The sequence below is a fragment of the Tachyglossus aculeatus genome, chromosome 22 (genome assembly GCF_015852505.1).
Source record: "Tachyglossus aculeatus isolate mTacAcu1 chromosome 22, mTacAcu1.pri, whole genome shotgun sequence".
NCBI lineage: Eukaryota > Metazoa > Chordata > Mammalia > Monotremata > Tachyglossidae > Tachyglossus > Tachyglossus aculeatus.
The window spans coordinates 46,292,716-46,308,582 of NC_052087.1; the positions used below are offsets into that span (position 1 = coordinate 46,292,716).

The window sequence follows — 15,867 nt, forward strand, 5'->3', positions numbered from 1 at the left end:
ACTCTACCAAGTGCTTGGGAGAGTATGACAAAACAGAGTTGGTGGACACGTCCCCTGCCCACAAGGAGCTTATGTTTTAGAGACAAGTCCACATTTACTGAAACTTCACCTTTCTGGGGGGCTGGTTTCTTGGCAACTCATTTAATTTCTTTCAGACCATGAGCCTAATTTCCCTGGTTTGTGAAAGCACCTGATCTATAAGAGATCATATTAGAATAGAAATGGCCTAATTCTCATATTAAATTCAGTGAATGTGGTGAAGGTATTTTGAAAATCCCCCGTGGACACTTAATAAAGACTTACTGACTTGCTGATGGAAATGACATTTAAAAAGAGGCAAATGGCCATAAATGCTGACTTTCATGTGAGCAAAAAGAGTGGAAAAATATCACTTCATCTATCTAATGTAGTTGGAAAGCTGCAGTAGGTGAGTATTTGAAAAGGACAGTACAATAGTAATATTTATTATGGCATTTGGTAAGTGCTTACTATGTGTCAAACACTGTTCTGAGCATTAGCATAGGTACAAGATAATCAGGTCCCACAGGGGGCTCACAGTCTAAGTAGGAGGGAGAACAAGTTTTGAATCCCCATTTTACAGATAAGAATACTGAGGCCCAGAGAAGGGAAGTGACTTGCTTAATGTCACCCAGCAGGCAAGTAGCAGAGCTGGAATTAGAAACCAGGTTCTCTCACTTTCAGGCTTGGGCTTTTTCCATGAGGCCATGCTACCCCCCCCACCCTCTCTCTCTCTCTCTCCCTCTCTTTCTCTTTCTCTCTCTCTCTCCCTACATAGGGAGAGAGAGAGAGAGAGAGAGAGAGAGAGAGAGGAGAGAGAGAGAGAGAGAGAGAGAGAGAGGAGAGAGAGAGAGAGAGAGAGAGAGAGAGAGAGAGAGAGAGAGTGTGGGGAGGGGGTTTGGTTAGTAGGTGGGTTGGTTGAGCTCTTAATTCACCAGAAAGATTGTTAGGCAGAACCCTAAGGGGCTCCTCCCAGAGACCACTCTATCTGAAGACCCCTCTACCAGTAGACCCCCAGGAGCACAGTTTTATTGCCCACATGTTTAGTACTGTGCTTTATGCATAGTAATCATTTAAAAATATCACAATTATTATTATTATTATCATCACCATCATCATTAATATTGAACAATACTGGTTGCTTCCCTTCTGTCCACATAGTGTGTGAGTTTTTTGCAACATAAAGATGGTCATCTTTGCCACTGTGCATGTTCAGTAGTCACGTTGAGGCCACAGGCTAGCTTTTAGGTGGTCAGTTCCACCTACATCACTGTGGGGGTTTCTCATCCAATTTTTTTATAGGCACCATCTAATAGCTTCCTGTGTTACCTGAGACATCCTTAGTGATTGCCACAGAATCCACTTTACTTCCATTATCTTGGGAACTTGGCTATCCTATAAATGCAACCCCATCTCCCCAACCAGAGGCCTCTCAATTTTAACCCTTTGGTCCCCCAACAAAGATGTTGAATGAATTCTCTCAACTTGGCTCCCCTTGTCCTCTATGTGTCACTCAGTAAAGCTGGCTATCACTAATATGCAAGTTATTTTCTGGCCTTAGCATAGAAACTTCAAGTCCCGTTCTTTGTTGTTATTGATGGTACCAATAATTAGATCCCCAGGTGAATAACAGAAAACCCATTCTTTCCAGGAAAATTGACTGAAGATGTGGCAGAATTTGTGAACAGCTGGAAGGAAGAGTCGCCCAAAGAAGTTCCCTTTCAGAATGTCTCCTTTCTCTCCCAATCACCATGTCTGGGGCAGAGCCAAGAGTCAATGCAGGTTAGATTGAAATGTTCAAAATGGTGGATGTATATGAGAATTCTGGGCCCTCTCTTCTGTGTCTGAATTTGAAATCTTCCTTCCCTTAACCTGTTGTCCCAGGAGGAGATGGGGAAAGCTGGACTGGTCCCTGGTATGGCTGTGGGGGCCAGAGCATTTTGACTTCTCAATATTGCTTTGCCTGTGAGTCCAGAGGATGACTAGTTGGTATGAGCATTGGGAGGGCACTGGATAGTAAATCATCACTTATCTGAGACATCTACAGATTCTGACTGTAAACTCGCTGTGGGCAGGGAACCTATCTACTAAGTCTGTTATAGCATACTCTCCCAAGTGCTTAGTACAGTACTCTGCACACAGTTAAGTGCCCAATAAATTTGATTGATTGAATGGGTTCCCAAAGGCCTGGGGAGTCTCAAACTCACCTGGATGAATATTAGTGACAGTGGCAATTTTATCAGGAGTAAGAACAGTCATGTCTTTCTGAGCAGCAGGAATGTTCTGTTTGTGTTGTTTGGGAAGTGGAACTAGAGCTGCCCTTCGCCTGAGGGGTTCCAGTCTATTAGAGAAGCAGAAGAAGCATGGCATAATGGAGAGTCCAGGCCTGGGAATTAGATGGTCAAAGGTTCTAATCCTGGCTCTGCCACTTGTCTGCTGTGGGACTTGGCAAGTCACTTCACTTTTCTGGGCCTCAGTTTCCTCATCTGTAAAATGGGGATTGAGACCATAAACCCCATGTGGAACAGGGACTGTGACCAATCTGATTTGCTTGTATCTACTCCAGCACTTAATAAAGTGCCTGGCACATAGTAAACCCTTAACAAATACCACAATTATTATTATTATTGTTAATATTAGAAGACAGAGGGGACAAGAGAGGAGGAGACAGCTTCCAGAGAAGGAGAGGCCACTTTCTAAGGCTGGGATAGGTCTGATGTACCATTAGATTGTAAGCTCCTTGGGGGCAGGGAACTTGTTTTATTCATTTATTCATTCAATGGTATTTATTGAGCAGTTACTGTGTACAGAGCACTGTACTAAGCGCTTAGAAGAAAGTACAATTTGGCAACAAGCAGAGACAATCCCTACCCAACAATGGGCTCACAGTCTAGAAGAGGGGAGAAAGACAACAAAACAAGTAGACAGGCATCAATAGCATCACTATAAATAAATAGAATTATAGATAGATACACATCATTAATAAAATAAATAGAATAATAAATATGTACATGTGTTTCTGTTGCTTTTGCCCAAGCAGTTAGTAAAGTGCATTGCATTCAGTAGGTGTTCGACAAATATCTCTACCACCACCACCATTACTACTTCCACCCCTTGGGCTGGGTCAGTTGATGCCTACCTCAAGACAGGACATTAGACAAAATGACCTCTTAAGAGGATTTTCAGCCACAGATTCCTGTGGGGGTTTTTGGTTTTGTTTTGTTTTTATAGATTATTGTGAAGAGCACAGACTTGGGTGTCAGAGGACCTGGGTTCTAATCCCAGTTCCACTACTTGCCCGCTGTGTGACCTTGAGCAAGTCACTTAACATCCCTTTGTCTCATTTTCCTCATTTGTAAAGTGTTATTCCTCCTGCTTAGACTGTGAACCCCTTGTAGGTCAAAAGACCGTGACTGACCTGTCTATCTTGGGTCAACACCAGTGCTTAGCACAATACTTGGCACATAACATTTAACAGATATCACGATTATAATAATAATAATGATGATGATGGTATTTGTTAAGCACTTACTATGTGCCAAGCATTGTTCTAAGTGCTAGGATAGATACAAGGCTGTCAGGTTGTCCCACATGGGGCTTACAGTCTTAATCCCCATTTTGCAGATGAGGCAACTGAGGCACAGAGAAGTTAAGTGACTTGCTCAAAGTCACATACATAGCTGACTAGTAGTGGTGCTGGGATTAGAACTCATGACCTCTGACTCCCAAGCCCATGCTCTTTCCACTGAGCCTTGCTGCTTCTCCGTTTCTCTATTATGAAGCAGCATGGGGTAATGGATAGAGCAGAGTCCTACGAGTCAAAGGTCATGGGTCCTAATCCCGGCTTTGCCACTTGTCTGCTGTGTGACCCTGGGCAAGTCACTTAACTTCTCTGGACCTCAGTTATCTCATCTGTAAAATGGGGATAAAGACTGTTAGCCTCACGTGGGACAGGCACTGGGTCCAACCAGATTAGTACTTAGTACAGTGCCTGGCACAAAGCAAGAGCTTAACAAATACAATATTATTATTTATTATTATTATTATTATTATTTTGCTCCTAGGCAATATATGAGCTGTGTGAAACTCTGCTGAGATCCCCATTTGAGTTGTGTCACGACTATGTGAGTCCTCATCCCTTTATGGCTGCCTGCACCAGTGACCTTTGCCTGTGAGTGCTCTAGCCCCCTTCTCTCTTGCCACATAGAGGACCCCTACCCCAGGAGAGGTTGGGAAGGATGGGCTAAGGTGGAGACTTCTGCCGCTTGGGCTCAAGAGTGGGAATGATGCAACCCAAGCCCTCTCCCTTCTTGATTATGAAGGAGAAAATTCTGCTGAGCACCAATTTCAACTCCAGAGATCTTGACTCATGGTAACAGCAGTGACGAGTTATCTGTCAGAGCCACCCAAAGCCACAAGCCACTGTGCCTCCTAGGGGCACTCGTGCCTCCCACCCGGAGACCCCCACCCTGACGCCTGGCTTCCTTTGTGCCAGGTCGGCGGCTGACAGCTCGGCATGGTGCCGAGCGCTGACTGAGTATGCCCGGGCCTGTGCCCACGCAGCCCGTCCACTGCACAGCTGGCGGGCGCAGTTTCCCCTTTGCGGTAGGTGGATCCAGCATTGCAGGGAGGGGTTTTGGAGGTGGGGAGAAGCAGGCAGAAGGCCACGGTCTTGGGACAGAAAGTAACAGCAGAGGCCAGAGTTCCTTCCTTCTTCGACCGGGACAGCTCCCTGCCATGTGGGATGTCTCCACTCCCCAGGTTTTTGAGGGAAATGTGTCAGTAGCCAATTCCAGGAAGGTTCTGCCAGTGGAGGAGGGTGGTGGGGGAGATGCGGAGGTGGGGGTAGTCTTCTGACCTGTTTACAAGCCCAAGCTCAGGATGGACTTAGATTTGACCAGGATAGGATGATACACCACCCCACCTCTTTCTGTGTTGGACCTCATCAGTTTCCTTGTGGGAGCCAGGCACCCGGCAAGCTGGCTTGGTGACTTTGGCAGTCTCTTGGTAACCAATGGAGACATCGGGGACATCACTGTCAGAAGTCAAGCTTGTGCAGGGCCTGAGCTTCTTCAGATGTTTCCCTCCCATTCTGCTCCTTCCTCTCAGCATCCTAAGTGACCTGCCTCCCTCTTCCTATCCGACAAACAATGACTCTCCCCCACTTCAAAGCCTTACCGAAGGCACTTCTCCAAGAGGCCTTCCCTGGCTAAGCCTTCCTTTCCTCTTCTCCCATTCCCTTCTGTGGCATTCTGACTTGCTCCCTTAATTCATCCCCCCTCCCAGCCTTATGGCACTTATATCCTGATCTCTAATTTATTTATTTCTATTAATGGCTGTCTCCCCCTCTAGACTGTAAGCTCATTGTGGGCAGGGAATGCATCCATTAATTGTTGTATCATATTCTCCCTAGAGCTCAGTACAGTGCTCTGCATACAGTAAGTGCTCAATAAATACACCTGACTGACTGAATGACCTGCTCAGAGCTAGGCTCATGGATTAACCCCCTGTTTCAGGGCAGGGCCGAGGCCTCCCTGCGCCCCGCGCTCTGCTGATAAGCTGCTGAGGTTGGCGGGGGTGGGGGTCTGGCGGCTTTCTCCTCAGCCATCACCTGCCGGAACAGAGACTTCACCTACAATGAGTGTGTCACCTGCTGCCCGGTCACCTGCAGGCAGCAGGCCTCGTGTGTGGACAGCGAGATCGTCTGTGTGGATGGCTGCTACTGTGCCAATGGTAACCCCTGGGGAAGGGGCCCGGGGTGCTCCTAGTTGGGGGCCTGTGGTCCCAGCCCAGGTGACTCTACAGGCCCTGAGTTGGTGGTCAAAGGGTCAACACCTGTCCCGGCCGGGTGGGGATATGGCGTGGGGTCTGTCCTCCTCTGGGTTGTCAAGCTTTTCTTTTCTAATTCATATCAATATCTGACTCCCCCTCGAGACTGTAAGCTCATTGCAGGCAGGGAACATGCCTGCTAATTCTGTTCTATTGTGCTCTCCCAAGCACTTAGTACAGCCCTCGTCACATAGTAAGGGCTCAATAAATACATTTGATTGATTGATTTTAATTTATAATGGTACACATTAAGCACTTATTGTGTGCCAAGTACTTTACTGAGCACTGGGGTAAATACAAGATAATCTGGCTGAATACAGTCCCTGTCCCATACAAGGCTCACAGTCTAAGTTGGAGGGAGAATGGGTATTGAATTCCCATTCTACAGATGAGGCACAGAGAAGCTAAGTGAATTGCCCAAGGTCACACAGCAGCCAAGGGGCTGAACCAGGCTTAGAAGTCAGATACTCCGACTCCCGGGCCCATGTTCTTTCTACTAAGCCACTCTGTTTCCCAATAAATCAATAAATCAGTAGTCTTTATTGAGTATCAACCTGATGCAATGTACTAAGTGCCTGGGAGGGGATGATAATTAATAGACATGAACCCTGCCCTCAGGGATGTCACTGGTCAGGAGCAACATGGCCCAGTGGATAGAGCACGGGCCTGAGAGTCAGAAGGACCTGGGTTCTAATCCTAGCTCTGCTACCTGCCTTCTGTGTGACCTTGGTTAAGTCATTTAACTTCTCTGTGCCTCAGTTACCTCGTCTGCAACACTGTGAGTCCTTTGTGGGACAGGGACTGTGTCCCACCTGACTACCTCATATCTACTACAGTGCTTAGCATAGTTTCTGGCACATAATAAGCCCTTAACAAATACCATTAGTATTATTATCATTATTATTATTAGTCCTGTAGCCAGTCGTTTGTACTGTTGTTTGTTGAGTGGAGGGAAGCCCTGAATGAATCTGATTCAGCCACTCCCGGACTCCTTTGCTCTGGAAGAGCTGACATCCAAAGCATTCCCCCACCAACATTGTTCACATGACTTTTCTACCCCCTCTTTCCCCCTTCCCCTACCAGGTCTCATCTATGAGAATGAGGGTTGCGTCCAGCCCACCGAGTGCCCCTGCGACTTCCATGGGAGTTTCTACCCGACTGGCTCAGTCGTGCATGATGACTGCAACAACTGGTCAGTTCCGGCTGTCGGTCTGGGGAAGGGAATGGTGCCTCCCCATGGGAGTCTCCCTCCCAGGAGTCAGGCTGGGTTGGATACCATGAGGGTTGTGGCTGCTGAAGAGGGATTTCCAATTTCTTTTAACCAGAAGAGGCAGTCAGTCAGTCAGTCAGTTGTACTTGCTGTGTGCAGAACACTGTACAAAGTCCTTGGGAGAGTTCAATTTAACAATACAACAGGCACAGTCCCTGCCCACAACGAGCTTACAGTCTAGAGGGGAGGCAGCCATTAATATAGCATATAGCATATAGCTTTAATTCTATTTGTTCTGATGATTTTAACACCTGTCTGCATGTTTTGTTTTGTTGTCTGTCTCCCCCTTCTAGACTGTGAGCCCGTTGTTGGGTAGGGACCGTCTCTATATGTTGCCAACTTGTACTTCCCAAGCGCTTAGTACAGTGCTCTGCACTTAGTAAGCACTCAATAAATACGATTGAATGAATGAGTGAATGAATGAATGAATGAAAATAAATAAGACAGGCTGCCTGGGTCCCACCTGTCTCACCGCCGACCCCTCGCTCACATCCTGCCTCTGGCCTGGAATGCCCTCCCTCCTCAAATCTGAAAGACAACTATTCTCCCCCACTTCAAAGCCTTAATGAAAGCACATCTCCTCCAAGAGGCCTTCCCAGACAAAGCTCCACTTTTCCTCATCTCTCACTCCCTTCTGCATCGCTCTGACTTTCACCCTTTGCTCTTCCTCCTCTCAGCCCCACAGCACTTACGTACATATCTGTAATTTTATTTATTTGTATTGATTTCTGTCTCCTCCCCTCTAGACCGTGAGCTCATTGTGGGCAGGGAATGTCATTGTTTATTGTTGTGATGTACTTTCCCAAGTGTTTAGTACAGTGCTCTGCACACAGTAAGCACTTAATAAATATTAACAAATGAATGAGGCCAGCCTATCAATCAATCAATCAATCGTATTTATTGAGCACTTACTGTGTGCAGAGCACTGTACTAAGCACTTGGGAAGTACAAGTTGGCAACATATAGAGATGGTCCCCACCCAACAGTGGGCTCACAGTCTAGAAGGGGGAGACAGAGAACAAAACAAAACATATTAACAAAATAAAATAAATAGGATATGTACACGTAAAATAAATAATATTAATAATAATAATGATGGCATTTATTAAGCGCTTACTATGTGCAAAGCACTGTTCTAAGCGCTGGGGAGGTTACAAGGTGATCAGGTTGTTCCACGGGGGGCTAAATAAATAAATAAATAGAGTAATAAATACGTACAAATATATACATATATACAGGTGCTGTGGGGAAGGGAAGGAGGTAAGGCGGGAGGGACGGGGGGGAGGAGGGGGAGGAGGGGGAGAAGAAGGAGGGGGCTCAGTCTGGGAAGGCTAGTGGGAAGGAGGGAGGAAGGTGCCTTCATCCTGTCAGGATCCCAAGGCCCTGTCTGTGACAAGAATGGTAGAGGAATGGAGGCAATCTCTGAGACTCAGAGAAAAGCAGCACATCTAAGATATCGGGTCTGCATTGCCACTTTACCTCAAAGGAAATGAAGAAATCACCAGGCAGGATCCTAGGGGTAATAATAATAATAGCTATTATTATTATTATGGTACTTAATAATAATATAATAATAGCATTTAAGTACTTACTATTCATTCATTCAATCGTATTTATTGAGTACTTACTGTATGCAGAGCACTATACTAAGCGCTTAAGCTATACTGTACTTACTAATCACTTATGTGCAAAGCACTGTTCTAAGCAGTGGGCTAGATACAACGTAATCAGGTTGTCCCATGTGGGGACTCACAGTCTTAGTCCCCATTTCACAGTTAAGGTAACTGAGGCACAGAGAAGTGAAGTGACTTGCCCTGAGTCACACAGCTGATAAGTGGCAAAGCTGGGATTAGAACTCATGACCTCTGACTCCCAAGCCCGTGCTTTTTCCACTAAGCTACGCTAAGTGCTTACTCTGTGCCAGGCACTGCACTAAGCGCCAGGGTGAGTACAAGCAAATTGGGTTGGACACAGTCCCTGTCCCACAGTCTCAATCCCCATTTTACAGACAAAGGAACTGAGGCCCAGAGAAGTGAAGTGACTTGCCCAAGGTCACACAGCAGACAAGTGGCAGAGCTTGGACTGGTCAGAGGATGCTCTAAGTTGGGGAGAACAGATGGGCACTCATCTTCCCTCCAGCTCTCCCAGAGCAAGAGACACCCATGAAATTGATGATATTATTAGTCCTGTAGCCAGTTGTTTGTACTGTTGTTTGTTAAGTGGAGGGAAACCCTGAATGAATCTTCCGATTCACCTCCGATAGTGAGGCGAATAGCTACATCTAGCTTGTGGTGGGCCAGAGAGAGAGAGAGAGAGAGACAGAGAGACAGAGACAGACAGAGAGACAGACAGAGATATGTGGTGTCTGTGGAGAGAGAAGGTGGATCTGTGATAAGATGAGGTTGGTGTCTGAACCAATCAATCAATTAATGGAATTTATTAAGCACTTTCTGTGTGCAGAGCACTGTACCAAGTGCTTGAGAGAGTTTAATAGAGTTGGTAGACCTGTTCCATAGGAGGTGCAGATTCATGCCCATTTTGTTGATGGTATTTATTGAGTGCTTACTGTGCACATTGCACAAAATGAAACCCTCCTGTAGACTGTAAGCTCATCATGAGCAGGGAATGTGTCTGTTTATTGTTGTACTGTACTCTTCCAAGTGTTTAATACAATGCTCTGCACACAGTAAGCACTCAATAAATATGATTGAATGAATGAATGAATGAAATGGTTGGAAGAGTACAATATGATGGGGTTGTTAGTCATGATCCCTGCCTTCAAGTAGTCGACAGGAATATAAGAATTTTGAAAAATGAAGCTTGGCAGGAAGCTCCCACTCTGGTACTGCCCTGCTGTGGATGGCAAGGAGGCACAAAAAGGGAAGGGAATTCTCTAACCTGGAGGATAGTTAGGTAATGGAAGCCCTCCCAGGGGGTCTGTCTGCTAGGCAACATTTTGGCTTCCTGAGAAATGAAAAGCCCAGTGTCAAGGCGACTCCTGCCCCTCTCTCCTCCTTCTCCTCTGGCTCCCAAGGGAGGTTCAGTTTTCAGCCTCAGAAGCCTTTCCTGGCTGGCAAATTTTGAGATAATAAAACCATTTTTTTCCCTCGTGGGAAGGTGGTGCCATGCTCACTTGTGTCTTGGCAGCTCCAAATGGACGAGTGCAGCTGGAGACCCAGGGTTCGAGAGGCTTTAAAAAATGATACTTATAATAATAATAATAATAATAAGAATTCTCTAATAATTCTCACAATCAATCAATCAATCAATCGTATTTATTGAGCGCTTACTATGTGCAGAGCACTGTACTAAGCGCTTGGGAAGTACAAATTGGCATCACATAGAGACAGTCCCTACCCGATAGTGGGCTCACAGTCTAAAAGGGGGAGACAGAGAACAGAACCAAACATACCAACAAAATAAAATAAGTAGGATAGAAATGTACAAGTAAAATAAATAAATAAATAAATAAACAGAGTAATAAATATGTACAACCATATATACATATATACAGGTGCTGTGGGGAGGGGAAGGCGGTAAGGCGGGGGGATGGAGAGGGGGACGAGGGGGAGAGGAAAGAAGGGGCTCAATCTGGGAAGGCCTCCTGGAGGAGGTGAGCTCTCAGCAGGGCCTTGAAGGGAGGAAGAGAGCTAGCTTGGCGGATGGGCAGAGGGAGGGCATTCCAGGCCCGGGGGATGACGTGGGCCGGGGGTCGATGGCGGGACAGGCGAGAGCGAGGTACAGTGAGGAGATTAGTGGTGGAGGAGCGGAGGGTGCGGGCTGGGCAGTAGAAGGAGAGAAGGGAGGTGAGGTAGGAGGGGGCGAGGTGATGGAGAGCCTTGAAGCCCAGGGTGAGGAGCTTCTGCCTGATGCGCAGATTGATCGGTAGCCATTGGAGGTTTTTGAGGAGGGGAGTGATATGTCCAGAGCGTTTCTGGACAAAGATAATCCGGGCAGCAGCATGAAGTATGGATTGAAGTGGAGAGAGACACGAGGATGGGAGATCAGAGAGAAGGCTAGTGCAGTAGTCCAGACGGGATAGGATGAGAGCTTGAATTAGCAGGGTAGCGGTTTGGATGGAGAGGAAAGGGTGGATCTTGGCAATGTTGCGGAGCTGAGACCGGCAGGTTTTGGTGACGGCTTGGATGTGAGGGGTGAATGAGACAGCGGAGTCGAGGATGACACCAAGGTTGCGGGCTTGTGAGACGGGAAGGATGGTAGTGCCGTCAACAGTCTCACAGTCTCCCCCTTCTAGACTGTGAGCCTGTTATTGGGTAGGGACCGTATCTATACATTGCCAACTTGTACTTCCCAAGTGCTTAGTACAGTGCTCTGTACAAAGTAAGTATTCAATAAATACAATTGAATGAATAATAATAATAATAACGTTATTTGTTAAGTGCTTACTATGTGCCAGGCACTGTATTAAGTGCTGGGATGGATACAAGTAAATTCATTCATTCAATCATATTTATTGAGTGCTTACTGTGTGCAGAGCACTGTACTAAGCACTTGGGAAGTACAAGTTGGCAACATATAGAGACAGTCCCTACCCATTGGATACGGTCCCTGTCTTGCGTAAGGTTCACAGTCTCAATCACCATTTTACAGAAAAGGGAACAGAGCCACAGAGAAGTTAAGTGACTTGACCAAAGTCACATAGCCAATAAGTGGTGGAGTAGGGATTAGAACCCACAACCTCTGACTCCCGTGCTCTTTCCACTAAGCCACACTGCATAATAATAATAATAATAATAATAATAATAATAATAAAAATAAGAATAATAATAATGACATTTGTTAAGACCTTACTATGTGTCAAACACTGTTCTAGGCACCAGAGGAGATACAAGTTAGTTAGGTCAGATGCAGTCCCTGTCCTTCATGGGGCTCGCAGTCTAAGTAATAATAATAATAATAATGTTGGCATTTGTTAAGCGCTTACTATGTGCAAAGCACTGTTCTAAGTGCTGGGGGGGGGTACAAAGTGATCAGGTTGTCCCACACGGAGCTCACAGTCTTAATCCCCATTTTACAGATGAGGTAACTGAGGCTTAGAGAAGTAAAGTGACTTGCCCAAGGTCACACAGCAGACATGTGGCAGAGCCGGAATTCAAACCCATGACCTCTGACTCCAAAGCCCGTGCTCTTTCCACCGAGCCACGGTGCTGAGGCCCAGAGAAGTGAAGTGACTTGTTCAAGGTCACACAACAAGCAATTGGCAGAGCCTAGATTAGAATCCAGGCCCTCTGACCCCCACCCCTGTGCTCTTTCCATTAAACCATGCTGCTTATTGCAACGAGTTTGTTGCTTTTGTGTTTCAGCACGTGTGTCAGCGGTGCATGGGTCTGCACTGATGCTGTTTGTCCAGGTACATCTTGAATCCCATAGGCCCAGAGCAGTGGGAGGTCTGGCATTGGTGCTCTCCCCCCAGCCCACCGCCAGTGGAACCATGCCCCAGGAGAGCAGGGATAATAATAAAAATGATAGAATTTATTAAGTGCTTACTATGTGCAAAGCACTATTCTAAGCGCTGGGGGGATACAACGTGAACAGGTTGTCCCATGGGGGGCTCACAGTCTTAATCCCCATTTTACAGATGAGGGAACTGACAGAGTGGGTGAGATCTCCTGGAGTGGAAATTCGGCCCATCAATCTCACCCACTTCTGCCTTCCCTCAAGCCGACGGCGTGAGGTCGTAGTAGCTGAGCTCTCACGAGACAAAGGCCAATGCCACCTCTCCACCTTCCTGGAGAGTGGGACTCCAGACAGCTGTTTCTGCATGGAGGGGTGGGGAAGGGGCTGCTGGTCAGGACCGGCAGATTTCTGGGGTCCCCTCTCCCTAACCACCAACTCTCGTCCCTTACTCCTCAAGCTCTGAGGGAAAAAGACCAATTCTCCACAGTTACGTGGCTGGGACTTGACGATTATCCAGACATTCCAACCCAAACCCCCACTTCTGGCCAGATTATCTGGGTGTTTTTTTTTCCTTGAACAATCCCAGTCACCACTCCAGTCTTGGCTTGCTTTGGGGCGGCAGCATCAGCCTGAGTCTCTGCACCCCAGGGAGCCCATGACAGGGAGAAAACCAATGTCCAAGCTGTCCACTGATGTCGTCATTCTCCCCTGGTGCTAGCGGAGTGCTCTGTGACGGGAGACAGTCACTTCATGACCTTCGACGGACGCAGATACACGTTTCCAGCGACGTGCCACTACATCCTGGCCAAGAGCCACTCCTCGGGGGAGTTCACCATCACCCTGCAGAACACACCGTGTGGGCTGGTGAGGACCTCACCACTGCCAGCCATGTGGGCCAGATGGCCCTGAAGGGCAGCATGGATTGACTCCAGGGAACCCCCTGTGTAGCTAGGTTGTTTTTCTCAGCCCAGAAAACAAGGTGACCATACCTCCTTCTTGTGACGGGGCAGTACAGAAATTTCAGGATCTGGGCTTCTACCTTTTAGGATTTTTTGGTGTGAGTTTAGGTCTTGAGAAACCTGAAGAAAAAAATACCCCAATCAGCAGTTGGGTGGGGTGCCATAGGAAACAGGTCCACCACCTGGGCCCTGTCACCTAGGCTTCCTGTTGCCCTTGCTGTTGTTGTTTTTAATAGCATTCATTAAGCGCTTACTATATGCCAGGCACTGTTCTAAGCACTGGGGTAGATACAAGCTAATCAGGTTGACCACAGTCCATGTCCCACATGGGGCTTCCAGTCTTCATTACCATTTTACAGATGAGGTAAATAAAGCCCAGAGAAGTGAAGTCACACAGGGTTCGCAAGGACACACAGCAGACAAGTGGCAGGTCTGGGATTAGAACTCAGGTCCTTCTGACTCTCAGGCCTGTGCTCTATCCACTATACCATGCCACTTCTCCAACAGCAGAAAATATAGAGTTTGTGGGTGGGACCCAGGTCCCTCTTCTCTCTTTATCCCATCTGGTTCTTTGTCACTTTATCTCTTTTCCCTTTTCTCTTTTCTTTCTCCCTATCTCCTTCTTTCTTCTCTCTCCAACTGTCTCCATCTTTCTGCTTTCCTTGCTTATGTTATTTATTAAGCCCTTATTATATACCAACCACTATTTTAAATACCAGGGCAGTAAAGAATAATCAGATCAGGCACAGACCCTATCCTAAATGGGAATGGCAGTCTGAGATAAGGTAAGAAAAGATAAATTATCCTGATTTTGCAGATGAGGGAACTGAGGCCCAGAGCAGGGCAAGTGGCAGAGCCAGGACTAGAATTCAGGTCACCTGAGTCGCAGTTCTGTGCTCCTTCCACTGGCCAAGCTTTTTTAGGAATACCTTCTGGAGTCTTTTCCCCACATCATACTTTTTTATGGGGTTTGTAAAATGCTTACTCTTGCTTGACCCCATGGCTCCCTCCAGTTATTGCCCCATCTCCTTCCTACCATTCCTCTACAAACTACTTGAGCGAGTTGCTACACCCATTGTCTCAAATTCCTCTCTTCCAATTCTCTCCTTGACCCCCTCAAATCTGGCTTCCCATAGCTTTATACAGTGTTCTGTACATAGTAATTGCTCAACAAATATGACTAATGGGGGGGCTCTAATGTATTTATATTAATGTCTGTCTCTCCCTCTAGACTCAGCTCATTTTGGGAAGGGAATGTGCCAATTGTATTATTATGTTTTACTCTCCCAAGTGCTTAGTACAATGCTCTTTACACAGTAAACACTCAACAAATATGATTGATTGACTGACTGACTTTGGGAAATCTGGTCTGAGTCACTCTCAGACAGCTGGACGAGTGGACCCGAAGACAGTGAGCTTCATGGTAGCAGGAGGTGCCAGAGGGTTTGGGTCTCATGATGAGGACTGGGCCACGATGATCCCCCCCAGACCCTCCCTGAGCTCAGTCCCTTGTCTCCAGAACCAGGACGGAGCCTGTATCCAGTCAGTCAATCTCATCTTGAACCAGGACCCCCGTAGGCAGGTGACGCTGACTCACTCGGGAGACGTCCTCTTGTCTGACCAGTACAAGATCAGCCTGCCCTACACGGATGGTGAGGAGCAGGGAGGGCAGGGCGAAGGGGTGGGGTGCTGTCTTCCTCACTGCCAACCTCTCAGGCACATTAGCTTCCCTGCGGTTCCCAGCTGGGCATCTTAGGCCAGGCTGCTTTTCCCAAAAGTGGAGACCTTTTTCTTGCCTCTTTATTAACTCTCAGTTGGGGGAGGGAGGTCCCTATTTGCCCTACCCACCTGGTGCCAGCCTCTCTTCCATTCCCCTCAGACTCCTTTGAGATCCGGAAGCTGTCCTCCATCTTCCTGCAAGTGCAGACCAGGATCGGGGTGCAGGTGATGTACGACTGCGAGGGCCTGCGGCTCTACCTGCGGGTGGACGCCCGCTGGAAAGAAGACACCGTCGGGCTGTGCGGAACCTTCAACGGGAACATGCAGGATGACTTTCTGTAGGTGGCATCCTTTGCCCTCTCCCTCCCCACCCGCTGAGTCGAGAAGGCCCCGTGGGGAATCCAAGTCTCAGCAAGACGGCATTCCTCAACCCCAGGATCAGCCCCCGGCCTCTGCAGCCATCACGGAATTCATTCATTCAATTGTATTTACTGAGTGTTTACTGTGTGCAAAGCAGCATGGCCTAGTGGAAAAAGCACCTGGGTTCTAATCCTGGCTTTTTCACTAGTCTGATGTGCAACCTTGAGCAAGTCACTTCACTTCTCTGTGCCTCAGTGACCTCATGTGTAAAATGGAGATTAAGACTGTGAGTCT

At 47.2% G+C, this 15,867-nt stretch overlaps 1 protein-coding gene across 1 annotated transcript in view; it reads left to right on the plus strand.

Annotated features, from left to right (window-relative positions):
- Positions 1-15,867, plus strand: part of OTOG (otogelin) — a 133,401-nt gene that overhangs the window by 13,210 nt on the left and 104,324 nt on the right. The window contains exons 9-17 of the mRNA XM_038765354.1: positions 1,670-1,800; positions 4,083-4,189; positions 4,514-4,623; positions 5,623-5,751; positions 6,931-7,039; positions 12,442-12,488; positions 13,254-13,399; positions 15,014-15,146; positions 15,374-15,551. Coding sequence (XP_038621282.1) covers positions 1,670-1,800; positions 4,083-4,189; positions 4,514-4,623; positions 5,623-5,751; positions 6,931-7,039; positions 12,442-12,488; positions 13,254-13,399; positions 15,014-15,146; positions 15,374-15,551 — 1,090 coding nt within the window. The remainder of the gene's footprint in view (positions 1-1,669; positions 1,801-4,082; positions 4,190-4,513; positions 4,624-5,622; positions 5,752-6,930; positions 7,040-12,441; positions 12,489-13,253; positions 13,400-15,013; positions 15,147-15,373; positions 15,552-15,867) is intronic.